Below are 17,100 nucleotides of genomic sequence, written 5' to 3' on the forward strand. Positions count from 1 at the left end.
CTTCTTTCGCCACTGCCAAGAAACATCACAAGTCACTTTCCTTTTGCGTACAAAGTCCAGTGTTGTTTTTATTGTGTTATAGATGTAAATTTAATGCATAAGATTTTCAATCAACTTATACTCTCATAGCACTGCTTGGAAGTTGGCTCCAGAACATTCGAAAGCTCATGACGATGCTGAGGCACCCCCATATGGACCCAACCAAGATGACCAACATGGCACCCCAGGGGGTACCTGGGAATCCCCCTCTCAATAATAACATGAACATGGGATATTCTCAATCCTATATGGGCCAAAGGTTAGATTTTATATTTGAATTGTTTCAAGAGTTTTGCTCGATGTGATCGCAGTGTAAAAAAACATCCAACTTTTTAGATACAAGGCTTCAGTCCTATAAACGTTTCACCGAAATGACTTTATGCTGAAAAGTTTAGAGAGAGGTTCATTAGGATTCATTTTCTTTCTTTTTTTCTTTTCTTTGCAAGTATTGCTAGTAAAGAAATCACTTTATGTACTTAGATTAATCCACATATTTTACTACAGAAAATGGTTGTCTGCGCAGTTATTGGCATATGACATAACGCGAGATTACCATCTTAGTAACTCCATTCTCAAACCAATGCCAGCAAATTCCGCTTCGAAAGCATTATGACGTCATTAAGTGTCATCACCTGGTGCTTGGTACTTGTGGCCGCCCAAGCGATTAAGAAATACCAAGCCCTCACCCCAAATTGCACGTGTAACCTTTCAAACTAACCCTAATCTAACCCCTAAATAAACAAGGCCAATAGAAAGTTAGTTCATCATCATAGCAAGTACTGTAGTCTTCCCAGATAGCAAAATCCGTCATTTTTACATTGATCAGACGTTGAATCGTTGCAAGAGTTGCAGTCTACAGACGTTGCATTCTACAGACGTTGAATCAATGTAAAAATGAAGATTTTGCTCTCTGGGTTGTGGAATTTTTAACTCGTTTAAATTAACCTCGTATTTCAATTTCTTTGCGGCAACATATTTCAAATGGACGTTATTTTGTTTTAGTGGATTTGTCCGCTATTTTATCCATTGCTTCGCTTGTTTTATGTGAGTTCATTGTATGGTTGAATGTCATCGTATTTACATAAAAGAAGGTTTCCTTAGTTTATCAACCGGTGCACTTAACACTTTTAAACGTGCAGGAATGTTTCAATAAAGAGATACCAATGCGCTTCATCAATATTTTTTTTTTTTTGTAATTTTCAAGTTATTATTCAGCCTCATCGGTATTCGAACCTGGGTCCTGGGTTCCGATGCTTTCTACTTTATCGGCAACCCAAGCCTTTCTCAAGGCACCGTTTTTCTTGTTTCCAATTGCGTTGCAGTTGCAATATTGCTATTTGACCACTGGAACTGAATAAAAATTTGTCAAAAACTTTTCCAGCCAGACAATCAGTCCTTAATCCGTCTGCTAAAGTCTATCAGTCAGTCTGAAGACGTTAAATCGATGTAAAAGAGGACCAATTTTCAGGTTGGGTTGCAAAACATACGGATGAATACAAGAAATGATGAATGCTGTCTTGTCTTTCATGTACAGTAGCATCGTTTTTTCGATGTTCTTTTGCCCAGAGAAATCTTACTCTGGTTATACTAATCTACATTTTCTATATTTGTTTGTGATTTGTATAATTGTCTCCAGATCTCACGAGCAATCCTGGAATCAGAATCCCCAGCAAACCCCTCTTCCTTCAAAACAACATCAGGGTCTTTCTGTCATTACTACCGCTACTGTCTGGGGGTTATCAACTACCCAGACTCCTCCTGTTCTAGTTCACAGCCACTCCTCATCCACTGCGTTTGCTCCTCAACATATGAGTCAACAGGGGTCTCACATGGGCCAAGAAAATATCCAATCAAACTACAACAACAATTACGCCAATAAACCAAACTCCGTGGAATCCTTTCAGAACTCCACCATGTTCTCAGGAGGACATAGAGGAATGTCTCAAGGGAGGATACCACCTCAAGGTCATCCCATAAACAACGATCAGGTAATGTATCTTGTTTTCAAAATTAGACTTTAATGTTGTTTTGAAAATTTTAAAGTGATTTACAGAACGACGATGCCACATTGCGAAATACCTTCTGCTTATTTGAACTTGAACAAATATTCAGATTTTTGCAGGATTGGAAATAGCGCAATGATCATCCATGAATATTTTGTGTGCAGGCTCATCATCAACCCGCTGCTGCTGCTGCCGCTGCTGCTGTCGCTGCCGCCGCTGCTGCTGCTACTGCAACTGCCACTGCCACAGCAACATTCATCAAAGAACATCAAGATCAGAATCAAGTGAACCCGTACGATCAGGTGAGGTTTTAAAATACTTTGTTTGTTGCAAAATGTTTTTTGAAACTGATTAGACTTTGCTATTAATCCCAGACAACAAACCAATCGTTTTTTTGCACTTACTCAACGTCTGCAGACGGGGATGTTACACTTTTTGTTTAAGATTGCAGGTTTTAAGGCATAGCAAGCGTTAAATTGTTTGCAATTACGCTTTATCTGCTTAAAACCTCAGCTTTTGTTCAAGGCAACACTGCTTTGTGTTGACATCAACGTTGCGGCTTTCTCGAATGACGTCGACAATCTTATCTCGAGATTTGACAGACACCAGACGCTCTTTTGTTCTTGACAAGCAAAAAATTCCATTCTGTCAAGCTTAATCAAACGTTTTTTCACTTAAAAAGATTCTACAAAAACCCAATAGCAAATTTTTTCCAGGAAAATTATTTTTATAGTAATCTTTAACATCATGAAACTGCGTTTAATTGAGACGTTTGGGACATTTATTACTTTTCAGGAACATTCTCTGGTGTGATAGCTTTTAATCGGATCTTTGTCAGAGCCTAAATTTTTGTTTGTCTTTTTGGTTGTGGACAGTCTTGCCCGAAGGATTTTGCAGAACTCAAACATCATTGCAAGTCGGATAACAAATAGTTGGAATGCTTCATTCTCACCTTTTCTGCCAACTAAGAGATTTGTGAAACAAGTTTTTGTGCTTGTTTCAATTCACTGGCGTGGTTTATTTCTCTCGCAATCCTCTCATGCAGAACACTGATGTTTTTTTTTTCTAAAAAAGTCCACTCCGCTCAGATGAACACCCAAAAAATCCTCATCGAGCCTGTAGAGGTTCCCGTCTGGATTCAATGATGGATGGAAGACATGGTAATGTGTGAAATGCCTCTGGCGGGATACTCATAAAAACACGCCTTTCTCATTGAAGGGTGTGAATTTTGGCCCCTCTCCCCTTGAGTTGGAGCTGCTTGCAAACAGGAGAGCCATCGCAAACCGACATGTCAAGTGCCGCTTCTTGATGAGCTTTGACCCATGTTTGGTCTCGCGGCCTCCAACGACGAGAAGCAACGCGTTGAGAAGAGAGAATGTTTAGTGCGTTTAGGGGACAACACAACCACCCAGCCATCAGAGCCCGTCATTCTTATTTTAGGTTATGCTGACTGAATGCACAACGCTAAAACGTCACTTGTTAAATCGTAGCAAATTCAGTATTTTTATTTATGATTCTTTTATAAAAGTCTTTGCGTCAAATGAGCTTTTTTAGGGATAAGACAACGTCAGACAGCAGATTGTTTTCACACTGAGTGACATCATCACGTAAGACAGTCTTATCGCATTGCGTCACAAACCTTCCAACTGACGTTGATACAACCAACTCTTCACTTGTGTCCGATTTGAACAAAAAACTACCACAGATGCTGTGGGTGAAGTTCTATTTGAATAAGGTGACTGACCAAGTCTTCACGGAAACGAAAATTTCAATTGCAACAAGCTATCAAGATTTCCTGAACTGAACTGTCCAAATATGTTGTGTTTAAATTTGAATATGGTATGTTTTTTCTTCCACAAAAAAGTGTGAAATTTTACTTATCAACATTTTCATCTGAGCACCGAAGTAATGAAAAATAATGATTGTTACACTCACAGCAAGTGGCACAGATAGCGAATCTCTTGTAACAACTGCCCGTATCGCAAGTCAGTTTTGACAACACGAACCAAAATAAACAGCACAGCCATGACAGAATAAATGATTGGCTTCGGGGATGGTCGTTTTGGCTTTCCGCCACATCAAAGGATATTTCTCGATCACTCAACGACAGAGTGTGCAACCTAACTGAGTATTATGGCAGTGCGGTTTCATTGTAGTGTTTCGGTTAAAAATAATTTGTTTTTCATTTATTCAACGTTTGCAGACATTGATTCAATGTAAAAAATGCTAAATTGTTGGGTGCGATCGCCTTGGGTGTAACTGCATCGTTTCACTAACATTTTTGGGTTTCAATTTTCCGATAATGAAAGCCTTGTTAATTCTTTTTTTATTTTCACGTCAACGCAAACCAAATGTAAATATTGCAGAAAATCTTTTTTCTTGTTACTATATTTTTTTCAAATTTTATTGTAAAACCGATTCACTTTTTTTAAAGTCTTTTTGTTCAACATATTTTTTAGTTGTTTTTATCTTTTAGTTTGAACCTTTTGCAAGCAAAAATATCATATTTTATAAACTGTTATCGATTGTTTGTTGGCAAAATACGCGCATACCAGCTTAATGACGTCATTATGACTCCTTATGACGCATACTCGTTTCAGCCAATAGGAAGAGAAACCTGTCCATGGGTGTCTTCATTCACTGATCTTTTAGTATTCCAAATTCAAAGTAATTTTCAGCGAGCAAAATTGATCATTTTTACATTGATTCAACGTCTGAAGAAGCTAAATAAATGCAAAGAAGATCAACATTGCAAGCTGATATGAGCACGAGTTTGTTTCATCAGCTGATGCTAAACGTTAATTGACGTGCATTGATTTTTGCATGATTTTTATAACACCTCAAATGAAGCACTTCTTTGAGAAAATCAACCTTTGTGTTTAAACTGTTTATGGTAGGAAATACCAGATATTCTAAAAACTTACAAAAAAAGGCGAATTCAGCTTTTTTTCTCATATCTTTGATAAATGGATGATCTAATGGCAGTTTGACACCTGGCGATTGTTATAAAGTGAAATGAAGCTTGTCCCACCCCAAGCCGACAAATCTTATAAATACATTGTGAAACTCTGCTTCTCAGCTGTGCAAATGGCCCGGAGTCTAAATGGGCCTCGGATATCGGTTTTCGTATATTAATATTTCAATTATCTCTATATAAATTTATTTTGTTGTTTGCAACTCGCCGTCTTGTAAACATTTTTCCTGAACCATTGGTTTCCGCGATTTTTTCTATAATGTTCATTTGCGTTGATGTGGTTTTCTTGTAAAAACTGAAAATTTTTACTAAGCGCTTCAAATCAAGTTTCTCAGTTTGCAAAAGTGGCCCATTTTTGCAATGAATTAACGTCTTTATACCATTAATCAATGTGAAAATGACCGATTTTGCAAACTAGAGTGTTAAAGTTGTTTGTTGCATCTTATCTAGATACTAAATCAGCCGTATTTTTACATTGATTCAACGTCTGCAATAACAGTTGATTTGCTGTATGGGTTATTTGTAAAACAAAAGATACAAGCGAAATAACAAACGCTATCGTGTAGTAACACATTATTTGACATTGTGACAATCCACGATACTGACCATTGAAACTACTCGCAGTTAAACACAATTTTCTTTAAATATCCCAAGATTCCTTCCTTAATTGAAGGTGTATGCCGCCTTGAGCCATCTGTAATATGCCAAAAGTTCATGGCTCCATGAGAGTGAGTTGAAAGTGGCAATCGGCTCAGCTAACCTTGTGTTGTTTTGACGTTGATTTGACATCATGTGATGTTAAATCAATTCAAAATCAACCCATTTCGCTGAAAGCCATGATTTATGTTTTTTTTATTGGTCATAAATACTTTGCTCATGTCTTGTTAAGAAACCTTCAGTCCTTCTAGGAAGTCGCATCGTTTTTGCGTACAATCACGTTAAAACAGCGTTGCAATCTTCTCCTAAGCCGGTAACCGAAAACAAAAATTGAAGTGTCAAAGTCTAGTGATTGATCGGAGTTGGTCTGGTCAAATTTTGCATCAATCAGACTGCTAACGTGAAAAGAATTTTAGATATGTTGATCCGAGCGTAGTTGAGGACAAAAGAAATTTTGCGTTATTGTTGTATTACCTTATGTTGAAACGACATAACTTTGACAACTTTACTGACTGAGACGATCATTGAGCAAATAAACAAGCCTGGAACTGTGATTCATCATTCGTTCTTTTTTTTGTAGCAAAACAGAATTATGCACAACGATAAAGCATCAAGTGGTATTTGTTCAACAACTCCGGAGAAAAATTCACTTCTCCATTCCCGCTACGTTTGATTCTTGGAAGAAAATTCAATTATTTTGAAATTCCCTTTCACTTTTGTCATTTTGTGTCGTCTTCTGGTCTTACTAAGGTGTCCTCAGCTCCTCAAAATATCATTTGAAATCACTGCACTCCATGATAGAGACCAAGATCATGGGTCGCTGGTAAAAGTTATTTGATAAAAATGTGCTTGGGCAACATTTTCCATATTCTAATAACATGATACGCTTTTCTCATGTAAAATGAGCTATCACAAGATGTGTAAGGATATAATCCGCATTTATTCTGACGTTTTGTCAATCAGACACTACTGGCTTCTTCAGGGGGCTAGATCAGGTAATGACTACCTATCTAGCACGGAAAAGCACAAGACCATATTGCTTCTTCTTCTGGCTTATGACGCGGCATTTCAGGCTACATCTACCAATTGCTGCGCAGTGTCTTCATATCAGGGTCCATGAGATCCACATGTTCTGCAGGTCGAAATACTAGACAATGATGTTGCTGTAAATCAACTTAACATGCAAAATGAAATTCACAAATTTAACAAACATCACCCTTGTCACCCAGCTTAATGAACAAACATCACCCTTGCCACCCAGCTTAATGAACCAAAATCACGGTTCATCACATGTTTCGACACAGAAACTGTTTTTGTCTTCAGTGCTGAAATACATTTGCTTAAAACATTGCAAGTTTTAACTTTTTTAAAGTTGTTTTTTTTGTCTGGTGTGAACTTTTGCTGAAGCTTGTTGCCAGACCAAGCAACTTAACCACACATCCGTTTTACATTCACACGTCGTCATTAGACGTTGAACCAACGTCAAATTAGCAACTAGTAGCTTGAGTATGGAGCAGTCAGGTCGCTGTTGGACATGGTCTGTCCGGCGACGGATTAATTTGCGGTTTGTTTGTGACTTCCTATCTGGCAGCATTGCGTTTGTTACGTCATTCAATTTTAATTTAGACTGAAAATAAGTTATTAGTGTATTGTTTGCCGTCACGCAACGTCAAAACATGTTAAAATTGCTTTTTTGATTGGTCTCTTTTTTCAGACACAGGAAACACGATTGTTGTTTTGTTACGAAATCACTTACATGCAAAGACAGTTTTAATAACATTTTTGTTTTCTTTTAGGTTCCCGGGGGACCAATGAATCAAAACATGGGAGATCCCCTCATGGGCCAATCTATCCCACCTCACCAGCAACACATGGGACCCGGGCCGAATATGCATGGGGCTCATCCTCAGAACAACCGGGGACGGCCTCAAATGCCTCCTCAATACGGAAGAGCGGCGTCTGTTCCTACGTCATTCCCGATGTCATCGATGACGTCACCACGACCGCTGACACACAACGGCTCACCAATGTACAGCAATGATCCATCTTATAAGGCACCTTGTAGACCGCCACAGGTACGTTCAGTATTATCCCTTAGAAGTGAAATGCCTGTCCACGGGATGCGCACAAGTGTTTTTGTGCAATAACACAAATTGCAGCAACTTTCGCAGAGAGCATAATGAATTGATATTACGTTGTGTTGTTCTTTGTTTTATGTTTAGATAACCACTTTCAGAGCTCACAATCATGCGTTGTTTAATTTTTTTTTACATTTTATTTATTTAAAAATATTTTCAAGTTGAGCTATTTCATTACTGTTGGCGGGACTTTTGTGGTCTCCTGGGTCGTTCTGTGCTGACTTGTCAATTGATGTTTAATCAACGTAAAACTAGGTTAGATTATTGTTTATTTTTAGACATACGGTCAAGCTCCGTTCAATGGCAACCCAGGAATGGGAAACCAGTACAGCAAATCTCCTGACGTATACAACCATGGAGGGGTGCACAGGCACTCCATACCCGACACCTCAAACGTCCCCGGTTATAACCCAAGACTTCCCGGCTCTGGCCCATCACCCATCCATCAGAATACGCCCCAACATCCCTGCTTTCCCTACCAATACAATTCTTCAGATCACTACTCACAACCCGGGGTACCTCGCCCTCCCTTTCCACCCAACTACTCCAATGAGGTAAAAAATACTGAATTTTTATTTATTTGTATCGTTTCAAGTGTGTAGGTTTTGACGCATCACACTTTGAAATTTTTGAGGTGTGGTAAATGAAAAAAAAAACAAAGATGTTATCGCATCTTTACAGTGTCTCAATGCTTTCCCAGTAACAAGAGAGGAATCCTAGTTAGTCAATTTAGGAAATTAGAAAATTTGGGAAGAAAGGTTGTAAAATTGAAACTTTCCCAGTTAGCGACATTTGCCTGTTTTACATTGATCAATGTAAACGAATCAATTTTGCCGGCTGGGTTCCTCAACTCTAGCTATGATATGATGGACTTCGTTGTAGGTTGCATAACCCGGCTAATCTTGGCCCGAAGCCGAAAGGAAAAAAACCGTCATTCCTTAGCACACTGAAAGGTTTGATGTGAAGGAGATTAATGACGAGTGGCCATTATGACGTCATCATTGAGTATAATCGAAAGGTGGCATTGACAAATTTATATTTTTCGATTTTCTTTTCAGCCAAGATTTCCTAACTCTCAGCCACCAATACCTGGTAACCCAACACCCCCGCTAACCCCCGGGAGTGCCCATAATGTCCCCCCGTACGCAAACATGGCCTCAGTGGGGTTAAATGATGGAACATCTGGTAAGACATTATGTGTGGACATATTTTGCCTTACTTAAAATGTTTTAATTTTGTTGTTGACGAAATTCAGCAAAGTTGTCATCGTTCGAAAACGTTTTATTATTTAAATGTAGGCTATTTCGTCCAAGTTTTTGTATTATTAGAGGATATTTTTACATTTCTGAAGCATCACAATCCACTTGTCAATTTCAAATTAAAGCACACGTCACAAAAACTTTGTCAACATTTCACCGTGGTCCTTGGCAAAATCTTAAATATATCGCTTCTTGTCGGTTGCACGAATTCTGCGTTCAAGCGTGGTTCCGGGGTTCAACTGATGAAAATGGATGGAAAAACAGGTTTAAACTAAACCTTCGCTCACATATCAACACGCACGCAGTTTGTTGTGCACAATTTAGAACTTTTGACTTGCATGTCTTTCAGTTTCAGTTTATCAAGAATATTGTCATTGCTTCACTCACAACTTATGGCACGGTTCATTTGCAGGTGTGCCTGGTGTAACAGCAGAGCCACAGTTCCCCCCTCACATGCCAACCACCGACCATCAGTCAGGTGAGATTGTTTTCGAAAGATGTCACCTCATGTTCTTCTCATTGAGGAGATGTCACAACCAGAGATAATTCGGTTATTTTTGGGTTTTCTTCCTAGAAAGATAAGAGATTTTACTTTTTTAAATTTTGATGCAAATAAGGGAATTATTGTAAAAGTTTACAATAAGTTTAGAAAATAAAATAAAAGGATTTACAACTGATCGGAATGTTTACGGCAAATTTTTCTCAATTTCCTGCTTGCATGTAGATGCAACCTATTAACCACAGTCTCAATGGGAAGGAAATTGAAATTCAAACAAGTGCAGGGATGAAAAATTACTTTCTATCCTACATTTCCATCAAAATGTGCTTCTGACGATGTGTTATTATATTTACAGGAGTCAGTTTTCGTACTTTAAGTTATTTTTGAAGTGAGCAGTTCCAGTTCGTCTAACTCTATTATAAAACAAATTTTTCAAAAATCATCTGACATGCTAACTCCTTTTAAGTAAAATAAAAAATTGTAAAAAAATGGTTTCTATGTTTCAGGTTCTGATGACCTTCGGTTAACCTTTCCTGTTCGTGACGGAATTGTGCTTGGGCCGTTCCGATTGGAGCATAACCTTCCTTTGAGCAGTCATGCGTTTCACTTGCGTCAAACCGTTTACAACACGATATTCGAAAGGTAGCTCAAGACTATTGTCTATTGCGGCCTGTTTATATTGACTTTTTTATAACTGCGAGTACATTGGGTATTTGCCAAAGGTGTAATTCTTCTTAAAAATTTCTTTACAAGTTAAATTGTTGTTTTTCATTTGTTTCTGGTTGTTTATTGTTGTTGTTTTTATTTAAATCAGTCACACGTATCACTTTGTGACGTTTTTAGACCTGACCTTGACCTGCAGTTCAAATGTTATCACCATGACGACGTCTTGAAACACACCAACTGGCCTCACTCGGTGCAGGTGTGTGACTGAATTTTAGTGTATCTTTACTTTTGGTAGACCTTTTCTGCTTCGTGGAAGATTCAATGTTAAATTTCGTTGTATCGACGTAGCCTAGTGTATTTCTTAAGCACGGTATTGTACTGAGATATGCAGTTAATCGTATTGGTGCACAACTTATGCATAAAATTGATAGTATCTTTTAGTTTTGAGAAAATATTGCAAGAATTAATAAAAAATGTCAATAATACAAAGGAATTTATTTTCACACAAGTCAGTTCAATCATAAACAGCTAAAAATCGATTTCGATCAGCTAGCAGCTAGATCATCTTCAGTTAAGCTTATTCAAATAGAAATTTCCGACACACGCCCCACCGGCCTGACACTACAAAGGCAGGCGTGGCTGCACAACCGTCTCCGTACGGGCATCGGGCTTTTCCGCTCAACCATGCGTCAATGGGGAATGGCTTCTTTCTCTACCTGTGAATGTGGTGCTGAAGAACAGATCGCAGACGACATCATCAACAATAGCACCATCTTCAAGCCACCTGATGGAGTGGAAGGTCTGCACGTCTTGGATGATGAAACAAAAGACTGGCTGCTCTCTAGTAGCCTTCCAGCTTAGTCGGAAACATCGTGAATCTGGGGCGGTAAAAGGATAGACCCTCGGCACCAGAAATTCACACGACGACACACGACACGAATTGAAATAAATTGAAAGCTTTTATAATAATGTTTCTAGATGATGATGGCTATCCCTCGTCTTCGAGGATGATGGCCTTCGCAATAAAATAAAAGCTAAAATATTTCTAGAATAGTTTTTATTAATACTAATATTTTAATAATATTTGTTTAACTATTATTAATAGTTTCTATAATATAATAGATAGAAAGTTTCTATTTTATTAAGCTCAACTGAAGAGAATCTAACTACTTGCTAATCAAAATCAGTTTTTAGCTGTTTATAATTGAACTGACTTGTGTGAAAATAACTTCATTTGTATTACAAGACATGTAACCGAGTCGTTCGTATGAAGCATTGTTGTGGGCTTGACACCTGTCAGAAGATACTTTTTTTTTAATATTAATGAACATTTTTAACACAACTTCATTGTATATGGCCCGCCTCAGAATTCCTTTAAACCACTTAAATTATTACACTGAATATTGATAACACCATTCCCTTCACAGGTGAGCGTGAACAACAACCAACTCACTGTGCCAAAAGGTACCAACCGTACGGCACACAAGCCTCTCTATCTAAAAAGGGTTTGTTTGCCGGGGAGGAATGCCATTGACATCGCAGTGTCTGCTTGCTGCTGTGTAAGTTGCAAACGCTACAATTATTTTCCGTGTTTTTTAAGTGGTTTCTAGGTTGTGGTAATTCACAGGACGTAATGTTTTTCATAGGCATGGTGCTAGACGCAACACATCTAGCACTTCTTCAAGTTCCCGGGCCACTGAAGAGGTTATGGGTCCCTACCCGGGTTCAAAAGTAACCCCTGGGCCCCTAGTCAACCTGCTGGGCACAACATCTAGCACATGAAATCACCTCAGCACATGCAACTTATTCTGGATCTCATTACCATTTCCAATGAAACAGTAAAAAACCACAGTTTAAAAGTCTGTTTATTCTCAATAAATGCCATTGCTCATTCACCATTGTTTTCCAGTGCAGAAGTATGCGCTTTTCACACATGTGTTTAATTTGAATATAAGATTTATTTTTTGATAAAAGTGTAGGTAGGTATACACCGTGCTTTATAGTTTTATCTGTTTCGAATTAAAGTCTTGCATAGTTGAAAAGAATTCCTTTGATAGCATTGTTTGTGTAGGCTCATTTATTGGTAATTTTCCTTTTGTGAATGATCGTTAGGGACTGGATCGATCTTGACTTTAGTTAGATAAAACTATCATGGAAATCTCTATTCGCATTTTTAGCACTTTGTGTTGTCACAAAACAGTCATGTCTTTGTCTGCTCTTGAAGGCTGAGACTTCGCTTTTTTCGCGTAATTATGAAACCGCAATTTACAATTTTTTCTAACTTCCATTGTATTTTTGTTTCCTAGTGATTGTTATTACAAACAAAATTACAATTACAACTAAGATACAAATCAGGCACGTAACAATACACTGCACATCAGATAACAACTCAGAAATATATAAATTAATTTCAACAATCAGCCAACCATATCTCTGGTAAGGGAATTTTTTTTTTAAGGTTGATATATGTTTTTCCAAACAGCAAAATCCGTAATATTTATATTAATTCAACGTCTGAAAACGTTGAATCAATGCAAAAATGACGGATTTTGCTGTCTAGGTTATTGCATCTGGTTCAACATTTGTTGTTGGTTTAACACTGATCACATCAGCCTGATGATAAAACTGAAACGAGCAGCAGCAAAATGAAGTTATATGATTTCTAACGCTATTTAAACATTGTATGTACCTTCATGTCTCTATGTTATATTTCAGTCTCATTTCTTTGTCCTACAATTGGTCCATCGACCCAGCATAAAGTTCGTCTTACGTGGCCTGATGATGAAAAGGGTCTTGCCCGACATTAACTGCAGAGACAAAAGTATGGTTTTAATTCAGAATAAAAAGCAAAAATTTAGAAAGTTTTTGTGTTAATTCAACGTCTATTCTTATTATTTCAATGTTAATATCTTATGTCGTTGTGATATCAACTAAACCATGAACATGTTGTCATTGGAGACGGTGATACATTTTATGAGGCCTCACTTGAAAATTAGTTTCTTTCTGTGATAACTTCACCAATTCACGTATCTTGTGATAAAAAGTACTTTTTAAAAAAAAAATTTGTAACTTTTTTTTACAACTTTTTTAAACTTTTTTTACTTAAAAGGGCTCCTTCTTTCCATGGATTTTTTCTAATTAAACTACTGAACTTTACGCTGAAATAACATTATTCTAACATTGATTTTCAGTCAAACAAAGCTTCACCAGTGGAGCAATAAGTGCAAACAATACAGTGATCACTGCCACTAACGGCGCCATCGAGCCATCGGCCACTGCGGTTAAGGTGGCCCTGGTTTGCTTACTTTCCGGGCGCCGCATACAAATCCCAACCAGGGGGCCGGAGTGCAAACACATCCAGGTGGGAAACAAACCAGTGGTGTATTGTCCTTCTGTGCTAATTCTATTTGATGAAAAAGAAATCAGTTTTGTGAAGGAATCGCTTTGCCTTTTTAACAGCAATTGATTGCTGGGGAGATGTCTATGTAAAATGTAATTTAATAAGTTGGCTTTTCCATTGCATACGACATAAAAAGGACAAAGAGATACAGCGCTTTAAGAAATAGCTGCGTCACGGTTCCCAGAAAACTCCAAATATGGGTTTTTGATTGTAATCAAACATAAGCGGCTGGCGGCTAGCAATTGTAATGAATACACAATTGCACGGGTCAAATAGAAAAAGTTCGACTTTGAAAAGAAAGTATCTTAACAACTTGCTTCGGGCAAGCCACCTCACCACAGCAATTACTTGTAGTTTTGCAATTATGAACACTTTTAGGAAAATCGCAAAGATATTTCGTTGATTTACGTTGTTATTTTGTGTTTGATCTGCACTTGAAACTGTGCCTGTGTTGTTCCGCCGATTTATTTACAGTTTTTCGTAACGCTTGTACTTTGCATGCCCTCGCATCCAGTTATTTGACAATCTGTTTAAAATAGCAGTTTGTATCCAAATATAACTTGGAAAACGATATCTCGATTGAGATCTTGCTATGGACATAAATACCAGTGTTTCTATTTTTCTTTCCAGTGTTTCGATCTCCAATCGTATCTTCAATTCAACAGCGAAAATGCGTCTTGGAGATGTCCAATTTGCAAGTGAGTGTTATGGAGTTTATCGCTTCTTTTTACTGTACATCGCCGCAACGTAAACACAACATAAAACTATATATAAACACTGATGTTGGTCTTGAACCACGTATTTGAACTTAACAAATAAACACTTCTCGAGAGAATGTACCACCACACTTAAGTGTCTTTCTTGGCCACAAAAGTCCCATTTTGTTTTTGGGTTAAAGTACAACATTTTTTGACTAACCTCACCGTTTTTATTACACAATTTAACGTTTTAAACTGCAATTTTTGCACCAAATGCCAGTCAGTATTTTGCGCCAATGAATCCTATAATTTGTTTATTGTTTTAAAACTGCCAACCTGGTATTTCATCAGCATTGAACAAAGATATTCGTTGAAAGTTAGTGTTCGTGTTCATAATCCACCAGAGTGTAAGGGAAGCTGTTATGAAAATAAATAATACACAATGCTGTGTTAAATTATTCGCTAAATCGAACAGGTTCTTTTAGACTTTATTGGGGCAGCTACGTATTGAAGGCCTAAGGTGCATAATAGGGCGATGACTAACAAAAAAATTTTTTGCCTGCTATGGGAATCGATGAACTTTTTTATGTGTACCAAGAATGTAAAATTTTTTTTTGTAAATTTTTCAAAAACCTCCCCCACCAATTGATATTTCTGACGTCACTTGGGTACATTTTTCTCCTTTTTTATTCCTTATGCATTGTTTAAACTTGTTACAGACTCCTTACCATACTAAAAAGGTGGCCCACAGTATGGTGAAAATTTTGAAAAAAAAATTGTCGAAAAAAGTCAAGGGGGTTCTGAGATTTTACCCTTTTTGTCATTAATTTTCGCAACAGCGCCTCTAGCGGAAAATTTTTAATTAGTGTAACTTTAAGAATTCTTAAGCGATTTCGGTAAATTTTTTTGTCAATAAGCTCATTTTAAATGCTGAGGAGGTTTATTGTTACTTTATTTTGATATATTTTTGTCACTAGAGGGCACTAGTGCTTTATATCTGAACTGATAGCCTATAAAGCTAGACCAGACATGAGTTTTTAATAGCATTGGAAGTTGCTAATAATTTAAAAGAATAATTGAAATCATTTGATCTGTTAATTATTAGCAGCTTGTTGCACTGTACATAAAATCTTGAAAGTGTAGCCTAGTCTATTTAATGGGCCTATATCATGCAATTTATTAGCCTAGTTATCGGGTTAGTTTTTTAGCTACCAGTATTGGGTTTTGGAGTTGGGGCTGCTTAACTGGTTGTTTTGGATTGCATATCATGAGTCCAGCAAAGATGGCGATTCTGAAAGTGACAGGGCCTCCAGTTATTTCGAGAGCACAATATCAGAAGAAGAAGAAGATGGGTTTAAAAAGAAGATGAGATCGTCAACATTGCCAGCAACAAAAATGGTGGTTCGCCATTCTTTGTCCACGCACGAAGCATCGGGTGTGTGCTCCACTCTGAATGAAGAAGGGGTTACTCTCCCTACTCCATCGCAGTCTGGCGTGTGACGTAGTGTTATAAGAGCTGGAAACAACGAAAATGATAAAATAAAGTTGCTGTTGAAAGAAGGAAAATATTACTGTGTCCATTTTGATGAAAAAAGGTTGTCTGGGGAGGAGTTTCAGGTGGTTTGCCTCCAAAGAGAAACAAATGAGGTCAAACTTGGAATACTAAAGTGCAAAAGTGGATCTGCTCAAGATATTTATAATGAATTGGAACGAATTTTGAATGAATATGAAACCTGGTCCAGTATCAAAATGATTATTTGTGACACAACCGCTGTGAATACTGGTCGACTAAATGGTATAGTGGTGAAATTACAAACAAAAATGGTCGAGATGGGACTGGATCGACCACAATATATTGGTTGTCAACACCATATACTGAACAGAATTCTGAAGCATGTCTTGGATTTCTTTGTCAGCAAACATTCCACCAAACCAACTCTGAATTACAAGTTTATTGATGATATTTCCGAAAGATATGAAGAATTGCAGAGATATTACAGTGGAGAAGTTTGTGTCAACATCAATGAAAATCCTGGTTGGAGAGATGACTTTAAATTCTTATATGAGCTGCGTCGTTCTTTATAATTGTATAAGGTGAGCTAAAATTTGAACATGCTGTGCTGTAAGATTACTAAAGAATTTCTAATAAATCAATTTAAAATTCATAATTTTACAGTTTCATCATGTTTTTCCTCAAATAAAATGGAGAAAACTATCTTCTTTGCACAATGCTAGATGGAATTCACGAGCAATTTATACTTTAATTGCATACTTCTTGATCCCACAATGGAGAGGAAAATTAGAAATCCCATGTCACTTTATTGCTAATGGATGGCAAGAGCAATGGTTTTCTAACCAAAGATACTCAGAGGAGGCATACCCAAAATTGTTATTGGCTGTTGAAGGAATCAAAGTAGGTAAAACTAGTGTTTAACCTTATTGAACCGTGATATTTTGAAGTAACTTTGTGGTACCGGTACTATTTATATCATAAAAGCATCATCCTCGTCAAATTTGTAGCCTACTCTTGAATAGCCAAAACAATGTTTATGAAATAGTTCAAGGTTATACCAGACTACCAATACCAACAGTAAATTAGGCTTTAACAAATATGTTTTATGTTAAGTGTAACGGTGCACTGAAATGCTTGAAAACACATTGGAACCAGGATTGCTCTGTTCTCGACATCCTTCGCTCGAATATGATTGCTGAAAGAGCTGTTAAGCTGATAGAAGAACTCCATAAGTGCACCAAAGAAAAATATTTG

General features: G+C 37.4%; 1 protein-coding gene across 1 annotated transcript in view; it reads left to right on the forward strand.

Annotated features, from left to right (window-relative positions):
- The window catches only part of LOC145780001 (zinc finger MIZ domain-containing protein 1-like), a 39,388-nt gene that overhangs the window by 15,502 nt on the left and 6,786 nt on the right, over positions 1-17,100 (forward strand). The window contains exons 4-16 of the mRNA XM_082591698.1: positions 130-298; positions 1,676-2,027; positions 2,207-2,344; positions 7,470-7,748; positions 8,090-8,365; positions 8,870-8,996; positions 9,483-9,548; positions 10,076-10,211; positions 10,413-10,491; positions 11,663-11,794; positions 12,951-13,056; positions 13,427-13,596; positions 14,266-14,333. Coding sequence (XP_082447824.1) covers positions 130-298; positions 1,676-2,027; positions 2,207-2,344; positions 7,470-7,748; positions 8,090-8,365; positions 8,870-8,996; positions 9,483-9,548; positions 10,076-10,211; positions 10,413-10,491; positions 11,663-11,794; positions 12,951-13,056; positions 13,427-13,596; positions 14,266-14,333 — 2,098 coding nt within the window. The remainder of the gene's footprint in view (positions 1-129; positions 299-1,675; positions 2,028-2,206; positions 2,345-7,469; positions 7,749-8,089; positions 8,366-8,869; positions 8,997-9,482; positions 9,549-10,075; positions 10,212-10,412; positions 10,492-11,662; positions 11,795-12,950; positions 13,057-13,426; positions 13,597-14,265; positions 14,334-17,100) is intronic.

The sequence above is a fragment of the Aplidium turbinatum genome, chromosome 11 (genome assembly GCF_918807975.1).
Source record: "Aplidium turbinatum chromosome 11, kaAplTurb1.1, whole genome shotgun sequence".
Classification (NCBI taxonomy): Eukaryota; Metazoa; Chordata; class Ascidiacea; order Aplousobranchia; family Polyclinidae; genus Aplidium; species Aplidium turbinatum.